At 39.0% G+C, this 22,982-nt stretch overlaps 1 protein-coding gene across 3 annotated transcripts; it reads right to left on the minus strand.

Moving 5' to 3' along the window:
* Positions 1-7,076: 7,076 nt before the first annotated feature.
* On the minus strand, positions 7,077-21,461 carry OSGIN2 (oxidative stress induced growth inhibitor family member 2). Of its 3 annotated transcripts, XM_068185351.1 has the most exons (7): positions 21,242-21,460; positions 20,326-20,400; positions 18,116-18,263; positions 13,420-13,556; positions 11,603-11,794; positions 10,837-10,928; positions 7,077-8,894 (listed from the first exon to the last, which is right to left on the minus strand). In XM_068185351.1, exons 3-7 carry the CDS (start codon positions 18,180-18,182, stop codon positions 7,847-7,849), a joined length of 1,536 nt encoding a protein of 511 aa, XP_068041452.1. In that variant the 5' UTR covers positions 18,183-18,263; positions 20,326-20,400; positions 21,242-21,460; the 3' UTR covers positions 7,077-7,846. The 3 variants fall into 3 exon arrangements, with proteins under 3 accessions (XP_068041452.1, XP_068041437.1, XP_068041444.1); XM_068185336.1 differs by lacking the exon at positions 20,326-20,400 and having other exon boundaries at positions 18,116-18,270; positions 21,242-21,461; XM_068185343.1 differs by lacking the exons at positions 20,326-20,400; positions 21,242-21,460 and adding an exon at positions 20,682-20,759 and having other exon boundaries at positions 18,116-18,270.
* Between the last annotated feature and the right edge of the window lie 1,521 nt (positions 21,462-22,982).

Consider the following 22,982-nt stretch of genomic DNA (forward strand, 5'->3'; position numbering starts at 1 on the left):
GCTGCTGTCTAGTTGATGAAAAGCCTGCACATGAGTACACCTGAGCTTCTGCTATTTCAATATGAAGTTAGGCTTGCATTAAAAAGCTTAGATGTACAAACCCCTTAACCATGGCTTTAATTGTAACACCAAATTAATGTAACAAGTCCTATTCATTATTGTGAAGTATTCCTTCCATTTTAACTTATTTTTTGTTATGATTTTCACCTCAATACACTAGAGGAAATATTCTTGTTGGCTTACTGGTTTGGCCTTCTGTTACTGAAGTTTCTGAGATAGATGGTAAAGGACATAATTACATGATCCAATAAATTTAAAATTTCCAATAAATTACATCAATATCTGCTTTATTCCTGGAACTAGTGCATTAACTTCACCTGGTATTTCCTTTATGGTATAGAACATATTGTTGTAGGCTAACCCCTGAGGCAGCTAAGCCCCACGCAGCCACTCTCACACTCCCCAACAGGATGGGAGAATCATGAAATCAGAAAAGAGAAGGATGGAAAGCTCATGGTTTGAGGGGTTGAGGCATTTTTACAAGTAAGGCAAAGGTTGTGAGCACAGGCAAGGGCAATGAACTGGCAGATTCTGCAGTTCAGAAATTTTGTTGTGTGCTCTATTTTCACTGTGCAGCTTGTGCTCTCTGGTTTCAACCATTCAATTTCTGGGAGAGCTTGTTTCGTGCTGCTTTCCTTTAGAAGGTTAAAAAAAGTTCAGTAAATCAGAGAAGGTACCTAAGGTTTCTTTCATCTGCCACACTCATGGTCTGCAAGTATACCCACCTTTTTGACAAAGTTATGCTCTTCACCTTAAAAATACATCTAAGCAGAAACTTCATATCTTGTTTCTTGCATTTTTGTGTGTAATGGAGTTTGAGGGTTTGTTTGGGATGCTTTTTTTCTAACATTTATTACCTTTGTTCACACTGCTTACAGGAAGGAGATGCACACAATATATAAACTAAATATACTTTTTATTAGCAAGGCTCTTAACATACAGTCTTGCATTCAGCAGCTTAGCTGATGAAAACAGTTTAAAGCAGATTGAATTACTCTAGGTACTACTAAAACCATGGATAGGTGCTGTATCCCTTCATGAAAACATGTTTGATTTTCAGTTTAACTCACACCAATTTCAGCTGACTTCCCACTTTCTACATCAGTTGGGGAAGCCACAGGGGTTTTTTTTGTGTGTGTGTTTTTTTTTTTTTTTTTTTTTTTGTTATTTTGTTTTTTGGAGAAGACTACCAAGATATCTGCACTGTTGACGTATGATTTTTATTTCTGTCCATTCACATCTATGAGTCTGTCCTTTCTTCTACTCTTAACTCCCCCATCTTCTCCCAGAATGGTGGAGGTTGTGCGTCAGAGCTGGCCTCTCATTTGTCATTGCACCAGTTCCTATATGTGGCAACTGTGTTTGTAGTCAGCTTGAGTTCCTCCATCCAGCCACCTCCCCATCCACTTCCTCTGAAATGCCAAGGCCCTTCCTTGCCTTCATTCCTGATGTGTGATAGGCTCTATTCCACTTTAATTACTGAGACAGTAGCTGAAGCTTCTACTGTAGACCTACCTCTAACCACTCGCCCATCTTGCTCCAGTCCACGTTATACAAATGATTTCTCAGTCCTTTCTCTCCCTCTCCCATAAAAATGGAGGGAGTCTTGCACCTTCTTCTCTTGCTCTTTTCCATTTCTTGAATCAATGGTCAGTCACATTTGGCTACATCTGGTTTGAGTCACAAATTCCCGAACTGATTTTTGCTTGATTTTCAAATTCCAGTTGTGTTCAGGTTGTTCTGGTATCTCCTTAGAATTCAAGCCAAATGTGCCAAAAAATGAACCCTCTTCCTTACCATTATTTCTCCCCATCTTCTTGCAATCTCTGATAGCCATCACCACATTCCAGTGAGATAGTTACAAAAATGCTACACAATATCAGATATCCCCGACTAGCAACTCCCTACCACTTTAGCACTCTGCCCATACTGCTCTGCAGCAGCTTTTACTGGAATCTGTCAGTCATTGGTTTCAGTACCAGATCCATGCAAAACACTTCTTCATTCTGAACACTGCAGCTCTCTGAATGCCTTTTCCTCTGCAGTTTGATCTTTCATTTGATTTGAGTTCCCTATTTTTCAAAATAGCTGACTTCTAGGTGACACTATTTAAATTTTTTGCCTTCAGTCTATAATCAGTTTTCACACATTAGGATAAAACAAGCCCAGCATGCAAACTGTAGGAATATTTATCATCTAATCAAAAGAGAGGTTTTGCTCACAAGTTACTTACAGAAAATGTTCTGTATGTGTTTACATTGCTCATCTTAAAAAAAAAAAAGTACTATGCAAGCATATTCGAGCAAAAGATGAAAACTGGCACTGCCACGCACAAAGAAATTATATTTACACATATCTCCAAGTCCAGGTGCATTGTGTGTGAGCAAACATCGGTAGATGAATATAGTCCTTTGTGTAATTTCAAACTGGAATTCCAGCATACAACCAGCATAGCAGGTCTAACAGAAATGGGCAAGGTCAGAGTATTGAATCACTAAATTGTGCCAGTGAGATGTCAGGTAGCCGGATCAGTTCTTGAACAATAGCTCAATGTCCACATAGCAGCTGGTCCTAGCATCCAAACCAATGAAAAATATTTGTATATCTAGTTAAAGGACAACCTAAAAAATACCAGGATTCTATAGTATTTTGTGAATACATAGCAAACCTAGTTGTTAATTTTCTTTATGTAAGTCTCCAGAGGGTGTCTAGGGACAGTTTGTTGAAGCATCTACTGTAGGCTGGTACTTACACATTGCCAGTAATCTCAGAATAAAGAGATGGAGGAGGAAGGTGCAAATTAGAGTTACTTATTCTTCAGAATAAGTTATTTCCTGGTTTTGATGACTACTGATTACACCTAGGTTTTAAGAGTTGGTTTATGATGCCCTGAAAGTACAAAATTATCAGTTAGAAAATTACCTAATATGCAGACAGGTATAATATGCACTCTAGTTCAAGGTATGCTTGAGCTGAAATGTTCTAGTATTTATAGATAAAACCATCTTTATAACAGCACTTAGATTCACTATAGCTACTAAATAACACTAGAAATGCTTTTTCCCCTGCCTATAATGCTTTTTCCTTACACCAAAGTCATCCTTGATGACACAATTCTCTGAGTAACTCAAGCTTCAAAAATAAATCAAACTGGAACTCAGTGTACCATATTCCCAAAAATACACTCTGTTTCAGAAAAAGAGCTGTTTATAATTCCTTACTTCAGGATTGTATCCTTAATGTCTCCAAAGCCTTTCTTTTTCTGTCGAAGATGCTTCAATTTCCATTCTTTCTGCTAAGTAAAATCAACTTATAATTGCTTTGTTATAGTTATTTCAAACAAAACTTTTCTTTCAGCTTGGGCAAGGAGAAATGGGGAAAATATTTTTACAAAAAGCTCTCACATCTATTGAATGCTCCTGTCTTGCTCTCACTCTAAAATAAGAACCTAAAAATTATGACAGAACATTGTTATTGTAAGGTTCTAATGCATAATCTAAATTAAGATGTAACAGTATAAAGCTTTTGGCATTTTTGGTTCCCTAACTGACTCAAAATTAGATCATTACTGTATGGACGATAATAAAATCAGCTGCCTTTAAAGCATATGTGTGCTACCTTTTCCTGTTAGAAATGTCTGGGAGCACTGTCAAGATCCTGCTATTACAAGAAGATACCTACTTGCTTTTCAGAAGTAGAAAATATGGTAGCAGAGTAACAAAGCCTTATCTCTTGGCACACTGCGTTGCTGATCTCGTCCTACCTCTTCGTCAGCAGAGAGAGTTTCTCATACATGTTGCATTCTGTGTACCTGAGTTAATGGCCAGTTACAAATCCCTGGCCGGGTGCTGCATGAAAAGCTCCTGTGCAGAGCTCTTGTCACAGACCCAGATCTCCCCCCAGGAGGATGGGACAGCCCCAGCCTATTGACACTTCAGCACCTGTATGTCTGCACTTCATACTGCACACGTTCTTCGCTGCTTTCCTCCCATCATCCCTCACTTGTCATCACTTGTCAGCAGCAAAGATTCACTACAAGTTTGCAAATTTTACTCCTTTTCATTCTCTTTTAAGAGCATTTGGCCTAAAAATGGCCCTTCCTTTCAACTGAGTATGCAGGTCAGGCCTGTCTCAAAGTTGAGGTTTTAGTTTGATTTCCTCCAGCTTTGAGTAAATACTCTGGACTTCTGACTCTAGCCTTCTTTTCAGTTCTTGAGCTGTGAGAGAAAGAAGCTATAGCCACCTCCTTCTACAAAATTAGTATTTTTCATTATGCAAACATCACTCTATGCAATCATTAAAAAGAAATTGCCTACATCCACCAGGCCAGAAGTAAAATACAAGAATTCCCTAAATGCTGAGGACAAAGGACCGGGAGCTGTGGGATACACTTTGGTGTCCCTTTCTCAGTGCATAACCACTGTTCCTGGGAGCCATACTCTTTTCATGCTGTCACTGGCAAGCTCAAACTTCTAGTCCAAGACAAAGCACTTTACTGAGAGAGAGAAGAATCCGGTGTTGTTGTCACCACTCTCTCTGGATTACTTACAGAGAGGATTCCTGTGTTTACTCACTTGGGTGAAACTTAGGCTTACTCCTTTGTGGAAAAAGTTTTAAGCGCAATTCAGTCAGAAGAGGTACTGAAAAGAGGCAGATTGTTAGGAAAATCTAGTAGGAGAAATGTTACTCCCAGTTCAGCATCTGGATAATACTTGAAATGCTCTTAGCAATAATTTAACTAGGAGACACATTCACAGCATTAAGAACTAAATCCAAGTGTAAAAGCTGTTTTTCCACTAGCCTATTAGAAAATACACAGTATGGGTTAACACAGCTTTACAAATTCTGTAAATCCAAATTAACTTACTTCAGCTAAAAATTATGTTCTTCCTGTCTGCATTTTCATGATAAATCTTAAGTACTAAGTACCCTTTTAAAATCCACGATGTTTAAAAGTTTATTCTTTGCAATGAAAGAAGAGCTGAAAGAAACAGTCTCCCTTCTGTAAATTATTATATTACACAGGAAATTCAAATGCTTGAGGTTTTTTTTAATCTGAGAAACAAGGTGTTTCCCCAAAAGACAACTATCCAGTGCCAACATCTAATTAAAAATTAATGCAGTAGGTAAAACTATCTTAAGGCAAAGCCCAAACTTTTCTATCACCTAGTTCTTCAAAATACTAAACAGGAGAGAACAGAAATTTCTCTCAGAATCAAAAAGGGGAAAATGAAAAAGTCTAGCTACAACTTGAAATCTAGTAATTCCTAGAAGACACACAATATGAACTTTTAGCAAAGCTTTGGTTGAAAAAAGTATTTTTACACTGGCTTAATAAACATGACCACTGAGATTTCTCTGCCCAACTAGGGGGTCTCATATGCAACTTTTTATCTCAAAAATATTGGCAAGATTGATGGGGAAAAAAAAGCAGCTAAACTTCAAGGTGCTGTAAGATTGCAGTGAAAGATACTTGAGTAAGAATAGGTCAAAGATCTCTGCTACAAAATTGTCACTACAACACACAGAGCTTGTGAGTAGCTGCAGCAGCTGAGGCTAGAAAAGGGGATGAAGTTTTTTTTCCCCATTTTGCAAAATAACTTCTAAGTGAATCTTTTTTTTTTTTTTTTTTTGGCTGGCATTTTAAATGTCTCCTGTGACAAATGAAAAAGCAGTAACATGCCATATACTGTATTTGGGCAGTTACATTGATATAAAGCTGCAGGAATTTAATCCCAGTGCAGATGTATTCTCAATAACTAAACTGCAATAAAATTCTATAATCAAGTATTTAGCACTTAGTTAATTAGGTATCACAGGTTTAGAATTGGTTGCTATATACAGAGTTTCTTCCAGAGAAGTCAAATTGTAGAATCTCAATTAAAATACAAAGAAAACAAGCTTAGATTTTAGTGGAATTAAAATCAGCTCAATATCAGTATAAAAAACTACTTTAAGTAGTACTGACAATGTATGACTAAAGCCAACCATGTGGGCAATGCAGAAATTGATAGAAATGCTCCTTTGTTTGTGTTTATGCTCTTAAGTGGCTCTAGACTAAAATTTATTATTAGCAGTGGCATAATTTCATAAATTATTTTGGACTTCTACTGAAAATAGTAATTTTAATCCTTGCATCCTTTACCTTTTCAAATTCTATGTCCAAATTCTGAGTAATTTACTCAGATGCATAAAGACCTGCAGTAGCCACAGAACCCTGTAATTCAGTAGGCACAGAAAACAGGCATTTTACTCAATACAGCTCTCTACCATTTATGCCAGTTAAGACAGCTGGGAAACCAGCAACCACTATCAGTTTCACAAAGACTAACTTCCTTTTTAAAATCTGCTGAAGTTCAATATGGAGATTTTTAATCACACAAACAGAATACTTGAAACTAATACAGCATTCTTTAACACAAAAAACCCCAAACAGAAAAATTACACCTTTTCCATCATATTGGACCCAAATTAAAACATTTGGTAAAGAAACAGTTAAAACCAATCACTTTTGTCTATTGAGAGTTCTGGGAATTCACTTTCCTAACTGAACCTCATGATGGTAAATAACCTACGAATGTGTTTAGTTGAACTAACTACTGTAAAACCCATCAAATGATATCTAGGTCTTACATTATGGAGTAGAAAGATGAAACTTGGATTCAGAGGTAGGTACAAGTAAAATCTTTCTTTCATTTGAAGTTTTAAGATTTAAAAGAACTATTGCATATTAGTTTTGAGATTGGTTTGTTTTTTAGGTGGCTGTAAGATATAGGCCTTTCTTAAGTTTCAAAAACTGCAGGCTAAAATATTTTACTATCATGTGGTGCTCTAGAAAAAAAAAGAGAACCAATTTTTGGTCAAATGGGAGATGAGAATATCTATCACCCACCCCACCTTCATGAGCCAAGTGATCCCATTCAGTCTTCCTGAGCTTGGAAGCAAGAACCCCTTAATTTTCCCATGTACCTAATTTTTCAGTAGTACACTAGATAGTCATGATATTGACACTGTAATAAGAGCACTTACATCAGTACTTTATTGTTTATGTTAATGCATTTTCTCAGAAATGTACATATCACTGTAGGGGAACATCTCATGTTAGTCTTTTTGCACTCACCCAAGTCTAGGCATAGTGTGAAGAAACATTAATGGATTGTGTCAAATTGTTAAAGATTAAATGGGAATGCTTATTCTTTTATTCCAATTACAAGGGTAATTTAAAACTGTCAAGGAATACTTCTTGCTTACAGAAGTCCTTCTTATAGTATAAACCATTTTACTAAGTGCTCATTCCAAGTATTACTGTGGCAAATAAATAAAATAATTGTTTCGAGCAGAAGGCTCCAAATTTGCTTTGGGACACAGAATCACTTTGTACTAAACAAGCTTTCTGCTTTTAGAAGTTATTTTAATTTCATGGTAAGAGTATTCTTGTCGCATTTGACATTAAAATGTAAAACCACTCTGGTAGGCATTGCCTTTCACAGACGAAGTCTGCTCTTGTAGTTGAGCAAGAGATGACAGACAGGCAGGCCAAGATAAGTTAGTCTCATTTTCTGTTTATCTGGAAGCAATTCCAGTTGAGATCAGTTGAAATAGCAGATCATTTTTTTTGTGTATTTAAAGAGTGAAGTATCGTAATATCAGCATCCTTTACCAAGCAATACAAGCGCAGATTACTTGTACACAACAGAAATGTGACTGCTATCAACTTTTGCTGCCAGTGAGTTTTCTGTTAAGATTACATCTGTAATCCTGGATGTGAGAGTTTCTAATGTCTCATTTATGGTACCCCATCACCTCCTCCATCCCCACTTTCAATCAATTCATGTTTCTTCTTTTGTCTTATTGCCAAGCATCGTGCAATGCCCAGTGCACCTCCTTTTAAAAACCGTACAAAGTTGTCTCCTACCAGAGGCCCTAAAGCAAAGAGGTTGGCTTCTTTAGTGCATTCGTAAGTGTATGGATCGATCTCTATAGGATTCCCCTTGCATGTGATGGGCTGATTAGAGTGATGACCTATGCTATATCCTTGGTCCTTTAAAAAGAAAAGATTTGGGTGAGAACCTATCAGAACTAAGGCTACAGAAAACTTCAAAATTTTCTTCAGTCCAGAGGCACTCTGAAGAACACATTTCATCTCGGGCTTGAAGGAAAGTACATTGTGTTCAGGGAAACTAGTATAAGCAGAATGTTGATTAGAGTCCACAGTATGAGACTGAGTACACATCATATGATAGACCTTATGGTATTCAGGGTAAAGCTTTTTAGGTAACTGTTTGAAAATTAGGCTTGTATCAGTAACTCTTCTACGAAACACATGGACTACTGGGATGTTGTTGTTATAGGCACATAGTACTGCATCAGCTGCTGTTAGTCCAGCACCCACAATCAACACAGGGTCTGCCTTCCCGTGTAACTTTCCTTTGCTGATTGCGGCTCCGAAGTCAGACATGGAATGGAGGACAAAAGGAAAGTCTTCTCCTTCAACTTGCAGTCGGCCAGGAGAATCAAAGGTTCCAGTTGCAAGAGCCACATTCTCAGCAAAGAGACAGAAGGGCACATGAGAGCCATCTGTTGCTCGCTGATAACCTCTGACTTCCCAGTTTCTCTTAATAAGTGATTTCTGTCCATCTTCCATTTCTGAATGCTGTGTTGCAATATCTTCATTTTGGTGACTTCTACCTTCATCATCCTTTTCTCGGTAAAGCCTGGATACTGATGTTATGTAAACATTGTCTCTGAAATTCTTTTGGAGGCCCATGACTTTAACATAGTGTTTATAATAACAAGCTATTTCCTCTGGCATTACTCGATCACTCTTTACGTTTCTGAAAGAAAATTGAATGGTTTCAGTTAATAAATAGACCTTATTGGTAATTTGAAAATCAGATATGACATACCACATGACAGGTCAAATTTATGAGGACTTAATCTGCTCAGTGTAAATGACAGAGTTCAGCATCTTTAAATGCATTTCATTTATTTGTTCTCTTGTTTCCTGATACACAAGACCAGCTAACTTTTTAAATATAGTTTTAAGTCTTTATACAATGTAAATTGCTATGGTGATTAACAAATTAGGTGTAACAAAGCTCTGGAGTATCACAGCAGCTCCATATGGAAGTGTTTTACAAAGTTTAACATCCCAACTACCAAGAATACAGTATTGGCTAAACCTGTACCCAGTGAGAATACACTTACTTACAATCTAATTAATTAAATGTCTTAGCTGAGTGCTAATTTTGAAACTCTAGGTTCAATATGTTACTGGAACCAAGTATTCATTATACTTTACAAAAAACCTCTCCCTTGGGTACGGTTAAGTTCACTAAGTATCAAATGAAGTAGTTCCATGTCACATGAATGAGCAAAGCAAACACGACACAGAGTGTTAATGCAACTATGTAAACAGGATTGTGAGGTTCAAGTGTTCAATAAAAAACATTTTTGCACTGCAACCCTGCTATTACATCTGTGCTTTTCTCGTGATTATTGCAGTCTCATTTATAAGAAAAATAGCTGACAGTGTAATTATTTGAAACAGCTGCGTGAATTTTGCTGCTTCTTTAGAAGTAAGCTCTAGGAAGAAGGCAAAACAAACTGTAGTGAATATCAGGATTGCCACTAAATTACACTTAAATCATATTTACAAGTAATCAGGCTACTCATTTTCTTAGACTAACAAGATATTAGCACATGTTCTTTTAAATGCTCAGGTTACTACTCAGAAAATCCTCATGTGATATTTATTGAAGAGAATAATGTGACAGTGTGACACCTCTTGCAAGGAAACTTAGGAAACTATTCTACATAACTAAAATTTTACATTATCATCAATCCTTTTAAAGAAGCTTGTTTAATTGTAGTATAATAGGTCAGCATCTGGTTTTAACATTATTAAAAACTATAATACATAGCTTCAGATAATAAGCAGGATTTCAGTTAATAAGGAGGCAAGATTGCTGTGGTTATCTAAGAAAAGGATTAAAGAACAAAGCTACAGTTTCCTCACTTCAAGGGTTGCCCTGAAATGACTAACAGTCTGCCCTTAAAGACATATGCTCAAGTAACTGTACTTCTTTTTTTCCCATACATGGTACAAAACCAATTTCCTTTAATTTTCCTAGAACAAAGTAAAAAAATTAAAATTTTAGAAAAAGCTCATGTAGAGTGTTATTAGGCTCATCTGCTGACACAGACCTTTATGAACTGAAGTAAAACCAGTGAGCTTGCACAAGAATAACTTTTCTTCTCAAGTTTTTTCAAGAAACTTATTGCTACAAATTAACACAGAAATACTGAATTATTCTCTTAAAATTAAAATTCATAGATTTCAGATGCTGCAGCTTTGCCTGTAAAAGCAAATGCTGAAATATATAACTTCCTGAATTGCAAGAAAGCTGGTGTGTGAAGCAACTTCAGCTGCCTGGGTGTTGAAAGAGGAACTTGCAATACCTCCTTCAGTGGATTCCTCCATCTTCCCTCACCTCTGATCAGAGCTGCTTTCAGCAAGTGCTTCTGTCTGAAATGCTGCTGGAAGACACCGCTGCCTGTACGTTTGCTTTCGGTGCACTCACCAGCAATTATTCTGCCTGACCATTGTCAAGCTTTTTTCCATCAGAGTACACACAGCAGAAAAATTTCCAGTGCCATCATGCAAATTAATAAACTAAACAAGAAGCCCTCCTGTGAACAGTGAAGTTTGATTTTCCATTTATCTGTATTTTTATAGTCACTAGGATTCCCAAGTAGACTCTGCAGTATCTTTACCTGCGTTTGCTAGCTGCCCACTCCTTAAAGCTGAGGCCAGGCAATTCCATCCAGTCTCCAAAACTGATGGTTAGCATAGAGCCCTCCATGGACTATGGGGAAAACATGAAGATATATGATCAGACACATTTCAAATTCAAATTCCAATTCAAATGTAAAATATAAAAAAAAAAAAAAATTAAAATGTAAAAACCAGTGAAGCTCTTCTCATTGTATTCATTTAGAGCAACAAAATACCAGAATACAACATAAAACCAGGACATTAAATGAAGAACTGAAGAACTATTTCTGTGTTACACTTAAATAATAAGCAACCACATGAGCTAATAAAGAAGGTGAAGAGAGAGCATGTGAAAGGGAAACGAAAAGCAAGTTCTTTGAAATACAAAAGAGGAAGCAAACACAAAACATGTGAAAGCAGCATCATATAAAGACATCACAATTAAGATTGTGTATAAAAGCACCTGGAAACAATGCAGACAAGAAAAAAAAACTTATAGAAAATACTCTTCATTATAATTCATTAAATGTGAACTAACAAAAACCCTGGTAATGTCAGACAGCACTCATGGTCCCAAACACACAAGTAAAGGGTAACTTCCTCCTTCCTTTCTCATATCCCCCACTTACTTGGGCTTTGCTAATGAGCAGTTGAAACTGCAATTGGCACTACCATCTAAATCAGCCCTAGAGTAAGGCAGTAAGAAAAATCCCAAAGCACAGCATTATCAAGTTACTCTAGGAGCAAGATGAAATTTTTACTCACATGCCAAGCCCCACCAGGTGGTCCTTTCCCAAGCACTATGTGGGGAATATAATTGTGTTGTTCTAACTTCCAGTGCAGAACAGGCGGGTAGTCATAGCCAAAGTCAGCATCAGGGTGAAGTAATGTATCAAAAAGCACTGCAACTGGGTTTGAGGAGCGTCCTTCCAGGCCTTCTGACAGGTACTCCAGATCCTGAAGGATGACAAATTTTAAACCTTTAATGTTCATCATGCTATTCTGATGTGCAGAAGTTGAATTGCAACAGAAAACATAATTCAAATTGCCTTTTAGGTAAAGGTATTTAATGTAGAGATTCAATCAAAACACTTTTCAGAAATAACTGCTATGACTCAGTTTTTTGTAACTCGGAATAGTACATCTCACTCATTTAAAAATTACGTGTTCATAACAGTAATTCTGGGGCAAGTCAGTATTTGTAGAACAACGAAACATGTGGACAAATAGAGATGAGAGATACTTAGTAACATCTACATTTATAGACAGCAGACTGCTTTTAGAAAGGACTGCTAATATTTCTAGGAGCTCCATTTTGATAAAGCAAAATTGGAATCTAAAAACATTAAGCTTTAAACATCAAATAGAAAAGGCTCTTTTGACAGCACTTAGCTAGTTCCAACACTAATTGTATTACATCTTAAAATAATGAAGCTAAAATAAGCATTATTTTTAAAAGTAAAACTAGGATTGTTTTACACACCAGTTAATGTTAAGAAAAATTCCTAGAACTTTATAAAGTTCACATTCCAGCATCTATTAACCAGTCTTGTTCTAAAAATGGCAATGATTGCAAAAATTATACAATAGCAAATATTTGAAGAGAAAATAGAGATTTGAAGAAAGAACTGCACATAAGACCAATTTTTGCTGACAAAGTCAGGACAGCTTAGCTTCCTAATTAGGCAAAATACCAGGGGGTGGGAGAGGATGAAGTACATGAAACACCTGCAGCCAAAACTTAGGCAACTTACTCTCCTGCAAAAGAAAAAGCCCTTGAGACCTAGGGTAAACATCACATGCAAATAGCACAGCACTGAGACAAAAACACCCTCCAAAAATCCAAAGCCAAACAAAGTCCTGTTTCCCCACTACAAACAAAAATCCATGTTTGTATTTGAAATAAATTAGTCACAAAGGCAATACAGTGATAACATTGTTGGTAATCCCTCAGGAGTACAGTGAGGCGAGTGAAAGACAGTGTTAACATGGCAAACCAATGGACAAGTGGAAAGAAAAATGCTGGAGAAGATTTAACTATCAAATCAGACAGAAAATTTGGGCGTATACATGGGTAACAACTACAGCACAAGAGCAATTGTCAGTACAACACAAATGCTGAAGGATGCATACTGCTCCAAAAAGAAAAATGGATTGTGTTTATAGAGGATACATGTCCCCAGTATAACTAAAAATAAAATCTTAATAAGAATTTTAGTATTTAAGAATATTTTGACTTGAACTATGTGTACTTTAGGTATGTTAGTAGCACGTGTTCCCTGATGATAGTGCCCAAACATCGTAGGACACAACAACTGGAATTCCTGCATCAGCCACTGACCAAGTCATGCTTTAGACACTTCTGGCAAGCAGTAAGAACACAACAAAGGGCAGACTGTAAAACCAAAAAACACAACAAACTAAAAGCCTTCAAGAGCCACACACAACACTACACAGCCGAGGTTTGGACCTAATGGTCATGAGTTGATCCTATTTAAATTAACATAATAACAAAATAACTTATTAATGCACTAATGCCTGCAGTAGGAAAAGAGCTAGACAAGAAGGCAGCCAAAGCTTACTTGATCAACAATGGAAAGATGTCGAGCTTCTTCTAATTTTGTATGTAGGATGGGGTTTGGATGTATAGCTTCAGGAGACAAATATGGCCTGTATCCAGAGAGCAGGTAAGAAAGGCAAATTCCTGAAGGTCCATTTCCTATTAAAGAAAAAATTTACTGTTTTAGTAAAAATGTTTATAACCTACAGTTTGTTAATCACTAAATATATAGCAACAAAATAATACTGAAGTAGTATAATGCCAGATTGTCTTGATTTCAAAGCAGCTTATAAACTTTGTAGTAAAATAGAGTTTTTTATAGGACCATCCTCCAAATAAAGAGAGCAAATTTTTTTTTCAGTTAAAGAGAAACAAATGTGTGACTTTTATATCAGGAAGCGAAATGCATATAAAGAAGTTCCCTAATTTACTATGTCAAATTCACTATTGTGTGAAAATGGCCTGACAGATAATGGTCTGCCTGTCAGTCACAGTGATAGCTGAATATTATTGCCATCTTAGAACTTTGCATTCCCACAGGCACTGTACAATACAGAGCAAAAAGACAATCTGGATTATATGCTCTTCAGGTCTGTCCATAAAATAAAGGGAAGAGACAAGTAGAAGGCTTAAGACTGAAAGTCAAATGAGAAGTTACAGACACTGCAAAACAGCAACATAAAAGCTAAGTGACCACAGACCTCCTGTGGGTAAGTGGCAGAGAACAAGAAACTCCTGTAAGACCACATTCATTGTTCAGAGAGAGTATGAAGTCAAACACTTTTACCAGCTTTGTAGCATTTTAAATTTGTATATGTGTATTGCTGCAATTTTAATGGACAATTATTTTTAAAATGTTATTTAAAGTATGAGATAGATGGGACCAAAACATTACCATAAGGTAAACATTTCTATTTATTTGACTAGTATTAAACAAAGAAGGGGACCATATTTATCACATGCAAATACAGAAGTAACATTCATGTTGCAAAGTCAGACATCAAAAGTTACAGAAAGATAAATCAGAATTGTATGTGCTATGATACAAAATTTAAATATGTGGCTCTGTGTTGTTATTTCTACAGCTCCTCTTACTCATTAACTGAATGAAAAGCACAGTGTTTTCCTAATGAGCCACTTGTCAGTACTCTGTCTTTGTTCGGACACATGGTATTTAGCACACACTTTGCAAATTCTGGGTTTAAGTTACTAATTCATTCATACTTTAGTACAGCAAGCATTGTTGGATATTTGTTCTTACTTCTAACCCTTTCATCTCTTGATGTCAAGAATTCACAGGTCATTTACTTTTCCCCACCACCTTTGCACACACTATTTTCATCACCTGTTAACAATCCCCTTTCTCCACTGCCGTCTCTTCTCCCTTTTCTGATTCCTCAGTCCTAAATTCTCCCATTACTTCGCTGAGGCCCTGTTAATACCAGTTTCTTCATACAGTGGATCTCTTTTTCCTCTTTCACCAGGCTATACTCACCTGGTCTCCGGTGGCAGAATATCTCATACTTTATTACAAAGCTGTGCACATAAAGTGGTCACAGCTGTAGGCTACAGGAAATCATCTACAGAATCTAAAGACAGTGAAAAAGTTCTTCCTTACCCTCACACTGTTCTGCCCTCCCAGAAACAGATCAACATAAGATAGCTGGATATGCTTCAGTCCAAGAATTTAAAGCTTAAAGAAGATGCAAGCCCCTCCTGTCACCCATTTGCCATGAGATAGATGTGAGAGAGAACTGTAAAAACACAGAGAAACTATCCATAACAAAATCAAATTAAATGATGCAAACACATTAATCATACCAGTAGCTCACAAGCATTTCCATGGCTGAGTAAATTCTTAACTGTTTTTAGAATTATAGCTTGAATGCAGTAAAGAATTTTTTATGTTTTTACAAGTGCACAGCTAGCTTTATTATCCTGCTGGGATATAAAGAAAGCTCGTCCTCAATGGAAAGAGGAAAATGTGTGCCATAGCCAAGGATGCCATGGTAAAGATCATTCCTACTGGATAAGGCTAAAAGAACTAAATGGTTAACAAATGTCACCCAAACAAAGACTGGCAAGGGCCAAGGAGATTACTGAAGGTGGGATGGATGGGTTATGTCTAGGGCTTAAAGGGATCACTTCACAAGGATCCATCTTCACACCGCTGCTAACTTTAACCAGCCTCACTTCTCTCTGAATGGAAATTTGTTGAGGTGAAGTCCAACAGTCCAGGTGGCCAAGAAGGCCAACGGCACCCTGGCCTGTATCAGGCCAGAGAAGGTCAACAAGGCTGGTGAGGGGCTCTGAACTCAAGTTTGGTGAGGAATGACTGAGGGAGCTGGGGGTCTTCAGCCTGGAGAAAAGAAGACTCAGGTGTGACCTTATCACTCTCTACAGCTCCCTGAAAGGTGGCTGTAGTCAGGTGGGATTAGTCTCTTTCTCCAGGCAGCAACCGACAGAACGAGAGGACACAGTCTAAAGCTGCACCAAGGGAAATATAGGTTGCATATTAGAAAAAAGTGGTATCACAGAAGGAGTGATAAAGTTCTGGAATGTTCTGCCTGGGGAAGTGGTGGAGTCACCATCCCTGGATGTTTTTAAAAAAAAGACTGGATGTGGCACTTGGTTTAGTTGAGGTGTTAGGACACGGGATGGACTCGATGATCTTGAAGGTCTCTTCCAACCTAGTCATTCTGTGATGTTAAGGTGAATTACTGTCACTGAGTTCCTTGGACTTTTCTGGGACCATCGAGAGAGCTGATCCAAACTCAACTCCTATTCTTTAAGCAGACTGAATCCAAGGGAAAGGAAATCCCTTGAGGATATGCTGTTAAGAACACACAGGATGAAGGTTCAGCTGCAAGGTCTGCAATTAGACTTGCTATGGTATTCTCAGAAAATTCTTGGGAAATAAAAAAAAAAATCTTTTGAAATGACAAATTTTGTTTTTTGTTTACACACAGTGCCTTCAATAAGACCTCTGACTGCAATTAGGAGATACTACTATTGCACTAATTTTAGTTGTACAATGAATATAATCTGAAACTCCATGGCTCTGTTCATTTCAGAAGCAGTAAGAAGTTTGTTTGAATATCAGCAAAATCTTCTCTTGATCAATAGCAAACTATAGTACTATCATCTTTACATTATATGTCGAAATTTAAAGCAAATATTCAACTTCAAGTATCATAACAGCCTTGTTATTTGGAAAGAAGTGACAATATTCCACACAGTAATGATTAAAACTAGTGCAGAAGATGAAAATGTTTAGCACAGAACATGTTCTAAACTTAAGAGTTTCAGCATGAAATTGTTCAACCCTGATGGAATATATCTGTTTCTTCCCAACACAGGTACTGCACAGAAGTTATTAAACCAGTAGAGAGTGTGTTCATATATGGGGGGGCAGAGGGAATGACAATTATTTTCAAACTCCTCTACTACATTATCAAATCATTTTAGATCCCTCTGAAGGCTCTTCAGTGATAATAGGCTGCCAGTGGAGAAGATCAGCTTGCAAGATGTCTCAAATATATCTGTGAAGAAGCATTTGGATGATGGAGAAGTGGTCAATGCAGCTGTGTTTGGTGTCAGCACCTAGAAAAGTGCTCTAGACAAACTAAGTATTGAGCACAGGTATTTGCATAACACATATTTGCAAAACTAAACAGTGGAAACTGAATCATAAACTATATGACAAACCTATACTAAGGCTGACAAAATGCCAGGACACTGTTCCCTTCAACCGTGATGCAGAACTCATCAAGTGATTCACGTCTGTCACATACACCTAAGTCTGCTCCATGAGCACTATTTTAAACTATCATACAGAGAGCTTTGAGAAAAGCACTGTACAAACACCAGTCTTTCAAAGTTGTGGGGACACTGTGAACACATTTATTTTGCAACATTAATCTCCAAAATCTTTGCTGGTTTGCAGGTAGGTACTTGCTCTAGTCCCAACAGCTTTGGACTAGATTATTGAAAACCTTCTTTACTTCAAATCTTTTCTTTATCCCCTCATGAAGTCATGGCAATAATGAGCTGGTGACCAGCTGCTGTTGAAAAACCTTGGCCCATTATGCTGGCACTCTCGATTAAGTTGTGTACCTATGAGCCTCCACCCTCTGTTATCCTGTCATTTTACAAGTACAAGCCCTTAAGTGTTCAATCAAGACGACAATTTATTATTTTAAACTAGCCGAACTGAGCTGGATTAATTTTGGAAAGGATGGGAGAATATTTAGATATTAGTGATGGATGCAACAGAAAAAAAGTCAATTAATGAGAGGTTAGCACCTAACCAACACAGAGCACACATTATGCTTTTCACTCATCCACATGACCCCACAGATTTCTACTGGTGTACCACTGACAACCTCCGTGCATACAGAAATAGACATATCACATTAATCAAACCCTATGTTATCAACACTAGAATCAATACAGTTCTTCCATTAATACTCCCATATCTGCTGCTAAATAACACAGCTGATTTTTTCAAAGCACAATTTAAATTCAAACATACTCCAACAAGTCCCTTAACATAATATAATGCTACTGTTGTTAATTATAACAACTGTATTACTCTAATGAAGATCTTCACTGTAAGGGTTCTAAGCATTAATTATTTATTGATAAATTATTTAATGCAGCAGGTCTATAAAGGCAATGGCAGTGACAGTGAATCTTTAAAAAGGGAAAAAACTCACCTATTATTACTACAGGCAGAGTAAGAAGGGAGTCCCCAGGCAGAACAGTTTCTTCAATTAAAGGCATTCTTTTAATCTTCCTCCCAAGGCTGTCACCAAAGTACTGAACAAAGGAATTCAAAAGCTGTCCTTCGGTTTCAGTGCTGCTGTAAGTTCTAATTAAGAAGGACAGATGGGAGAAAGCTAAAATGAAACAGTGAACTGTTGTCAGAACAGCCTCTTCAAAAATAGCCGCTTTTGATGTTTTACTTTAAAAGTTACGAAACTGGTGAAATCGAGACCAAGACAGATATGTTTTATCCAATCTACACAATTTTACTCTTCAGCACAGCTTTTCTAACAGAAGATTTTTAAAAATTCTACTTTCTCCCAGCAAGTCTACAGAAGGATAACAAAAAGGCACAGATGGCTCTGCAGAAGTGCAGATTTCTAATCTCAGTTTATACAAAGCCAAAGTATAGCCACAAGCATTATTTTGATCCCACACACATTAGAACTCATTCCTCATTATCCTTATCAAATCAGGAGATACACTCTGCCTAGCCAATTAACAACATTAAGGCCAGACAAAGCCTGAAGGAGCAGCTAAGGTACAACAGCAGCGTTCACATCCCTTCCTGCTGACTAAGCAGCACACAGGACTTCACCTCAACAAATTTCCATTCAGAGAGAAGTGAGGCAGGTTAAAGCTGGCAGAGGTGTGAGGATGGATCCTTGTGAAGTGATCCCTTTAAGCCCTAGACATAACCCATCCTACCACTATTAAAAGTTTTTACAGAAGGAATTGCCATGTAGTCAGGTCAGCTCCTGCACAGCAGACTGCTTTCACCACTAGCCATTTTCCTATTTTCCTAGATTTTTTAGTTCTTTCTCTAAAAAATACACTTAAGTTTCTCTTGTAACTTCACCGTGTAGATGTGCTTCTAGAATACAAAGACTTGTCTTATAATGTTTTCTTTTTAATTATTTAGGAGTCCTTTCTGAAACCTTTCCAGGTCATTGAAGAAGCACAGAAACTATCTGTCTAGCTAGAAAGAGAGAGTCAAATTAAAAAGTCTGTTACTGCAGTTATTTTGTCAAGTCTTTTGTAAAGTAAGGACAACCAATTTTTAATCAAAAATACCTGTACCAACAAGAGGATATTTTTCTAGAAAATTTTAAAAAAAATTTCTCTTTATAAACATGGTTAATTATAAATAATAAATAAAAATACTCTTATCTGTTTCCTAAGACTTAGCATATCTTAAAGCTATTCTAGCCTTTCAGCAATTATTTTCTACACAAAATCAAAACTGTAAGAAGCTGATCCAATTCCCAGGGCCTTCAAGAAGCCACGTAAACCATGTACTGCCTCAACTCCCACAGCACCCAAGATTCTGTTTCAAAAGCCTTTCCTCAGTGGGGAAGTCTGAAGTAAACTGGAGACAGAGCTGTGCAGTAACAACAGCAGTAGCACAATCTGTAACACATCCCTCTGATGGCATTGTTACAAAGGGTGGGGAGCTATTCTGAGGTTGCATTTATTTTGGAAAGTACTTGATATCACTATTCCCTACAGTACAATAGAAAAAAAAATCAAATTACTTGCTTACTGTTTGATTACAGCTGCACATTAAGTCTTGCAGACACCTAACCTCCAAACAGCATGAATTAGATGGAGATGAGGAGTCAGAGAGGGAATATCTAATTATCATACTGATTTTTTCACCTCTGCTTTTAGAAAGGAGCAGCTAAACTATTTTATTTTCCAGCCTTTGCTCAAAGTTGACTGAGGCAATACTACCTTATGTTTTACAAAAGACAGGCTTAAGGGGAGCACACATGCTTTAGTGTGGTTTTACTATACTTGCTGTGCATGATGGAACATAAAACCAAAAGAAACATTTCAAAACTTCTTTTAAGAGATATATGCACAATGCTGTAGGCTACAGAAGAATCTTTTAACAGTAAAAATGTTGCTTTTATGTAGCTTATTGTATCACAATTACCAAACTGGTGATTTTGCATGGGAACATCTGCACACAACCTGCAGTTTCTCATTCTTTGCACAGGAATACCTGCACACAAAATGCAGTGCACATGAAGGAGTGTTGTCAGCAGCATCCTCTTCCTTTGCAAGAACATCATACCAGAACCCAGCAAGATCTGAAGTTAGGGGCCACCACCTTCCTAACCTCTGAGCATCACTGAAAGCCACCAAGTACCAGCAGTTTTTATCTTGATAAAACTTACGGTAGACAGCTTTGCAGTGGTGGGATCTGGCACAATCACCTACAGCTCTAGTTCTGCAGACATCCAAGTGGGCACAAGATGAGTCAGTTCCAACACTAGTGCCTAATTTATCTTATACTGGTCACTCAAATAACCTGGGGAATTACATTTTGTCAATCACCCAGATTCTAAATATATGCAAACATGTGCCTTCTTGGTTTTGCTTTTTTTTTTAACCCATTAAGAGAAAAAACGCAACATGCACATAACAGTTTTTTCTCCCATTTGAAAAAGCTAATAATAATAATTTGATAACAACTCGTAATTTGTTGCAGTTTATTAAAATAAATGGTACCTTTTTCAGGTAGCCGTTTTGAAAGATGCTAGAATACACTGCGTACTTGCAGAAAAAAAAAAAAAAAAAAAAAATTAAAAAAAAACACAAAAAAAAAAAAAAAACCCAAAACGGACTGTGGTGGGCGGTTAACAGAAAACTCGTTATATAAAAGGAATCTGAATTTGGTCTCAACCTGGCACTTCGAGAAGAGATTTTACCGCTGCCAGACTGTTGGATTTCGTTCAGGTAAGCGGGCGGAGCGGCGCCCCGCGGGGCCGACATCCCGGGCGGTGCAGCGCTGCGAACCCCGGAGCGGCACCGAGCATCAGCGGGCGCGGGCTGCCCCCGGCCCGGCTGCGCCTCGGCGCTGCCCAAGGTCACGGCGCGCCCGCCCGGGCCCCGCCGCCGCCATCCCTTCCCCGGCGGGGCCGTGCGGGGCCGGGCAGCGCCGCGCTCGCCGCCGCAGCCCCGCCGAGGCCGCAGCCCCGCCGGTATCCCCGTCCTGCCCGCACCGCCCCCGCCCGCCGCCCCGCGGCCCGGCTCCCGCGCCGCCCCACCGGCCCCCGCCGCCGCCTGACCTGAAGTGACCGGCCAGGGAGCAGCGGCAGCACCACACGGGCATGGGGAGCGCCGGCGGGGCCCAGCGATGAGGCTGCGGGGAGACACCGCACGCCGGCTCCTGCTCCTCCTCCTGCCGCCGCCACAGTGGGACCCGCGCCGCGCGGTCCCTCCTCCCCACTCACATGCGGCACCGGGTCACACGCGGGAGGAGGAGCCGCCGCCAGCACCGGCAGGGAGGAGGAGGGACGAGCGGGCTGAGCAGAAAGGAGGGGAGAGGAGCGGGGAGGAGAGTGCGGCTTCCTCCTGCCGGCGCTGCCGCGGCCCCGCGGCCGCGCTCCCGCAGGAGGATGCGGGCTGCGCCGCCTCCCCCGGGAAGGGCGGGGAGCCCCGGCCCGGCACGGGCAGCCCCGGCCCGGCACGGGCTTAGGGCGGGTGGAAGGCGGCGCAGCACCGCGAGGCAGCTCCGCGGCCCCGTGAGGCGTGTGCCATTCCGGAGGGGATTGACACCGCGCTGCGGGGCTGGCGCGGGAGGCTCCCGGCCCGCAGCATCCTACTGTGCCCCACCGGGTTTCTCGTGAAACGCGCATGAAGAAATTGACAGAAATCAAACAATTAAAATTTTTTCGACTCACCTTTTGACTAACAGCCGCCTCTTCGGGAACAATGCTTCATATATGATCAGTTAGTTGCTTTGAATTGTGTCTTATAAATATTTTGCAGGTGTGGTTATCTGGGGGAGAAAGCATTCCTTCCCTAGTCACACCCATCTCAGTGACTGTGGTTGGCAGGAGCTCAGGAGGTCATACAGTCCAACCCCCTGCCCAGGCAGGGCCATCCTGAGCCAGCTGCACAAAACCAAGGCCAGGTGAGCTTTGAGTATCTCCAAGGATGGAGAATTCATGGCCTCCCTGAGCAACCTGCTCAGGTGTTGGACCACTCTAACAATGAAAAAGTGTTTCCTTACATTCACATGGATTTTATTGTCTTTCAGTTTGTGCCCATTGACTTGTATCCTTTCCCAGGGAACCACTGAGTTCCCTCCCATTTTCTAATTAAGTCTTCTTCATCCCCTCCCATTTATAGATTAAGGATCCCTCCAACCCTTCTCTTCCATAGGCTAAACAGTCCCAGCTTTCTAAGCCTCTGGTCATAGTAGTCGGTCTGCTGAGGCACCCATGTCTTACACTGCTTTTCTCTCTCAAAGTCTACCAAACAATAAGAGCGAATGCCAATAAATCTGTGACTATTAATTAAAGAATTTCAGCCTTCCGTACAGAGTTGAACTTGACACGTAGGTATTTCTTCATTGTGAATCTGTTCTATAGATCCACAATACCAAGATCTTAACAAAGCTGTGGAGTTGCTGCATCTGAAGTAGCTGTTGGCAGCTGACAGTCCCAGTTCACCTCAAGGTTGTTCATTCAATATTGTCATGTCTGTAGTCAGAGAATATTTACTGTTTAATGCTCTGGTCTGGTCCCAGTACAAAGGAGGACTTTATTAGATATGTGTTCTGTAAAAGCTTAAGGTAAAAGAACACAGGAACTGAGCTGTACCACGGAGGAAATACAGAATATTGATATAAAATCTATATTTTGAAAGGGTGAAACATATTCAGTTAAACATACTGTTCTTCAAGTGCAGCACCAGGTCTAATGTGTCTTTAGACCAGAATTAACAACATAAAGCTGCATTTAGCTTGCTCTGTCCTCCTCTGTCCTCTGCCTTTAGTCCAGGAAACTATGTGAATGATTTTTT

Source organism: Anomalospiza imberbis, chromosome 1, assembly GCF_031753505.1.
Source record: "Anomalospiza imberbis isolate Cuckoo-Finch-1a 21T00152 chromosome 1, ASM3175350v1, whole genome shotgun sequence".
Classification (NCBI taxonomy): Eukaryota; Metazoa; Chordata; class Aves; order Passeriformes; family Viduidae; genus Anomalospiza; species Anomalospiza imberbis.

Excerpts from the sequence above, each read along its gene's own strand:
- OSGIN2 (XM_068185336.1), bottom strand. The coding sequence starts at position 21,285 with ATGCCCGTGTGGTGCTGCCGCTGCTCCCTGGCCGGTCACTTCAG. Across the intron at positions 18,271-21,241 it reads TCCCTGGCCGGTCACTTCAG|AACTTACAGCAGCACTGAAA; the intron begins GTCAGGCGGCGG and ends CTTCTTAATTAG. Across the intron at positions 10,929-11,602 it reads CACCTGGTGGGGCTTGGCAT|TCCATGGAGGGCTCTATGCT; the intron begins GTGAGTAAAAAT and ends TTTTCCCCATAG.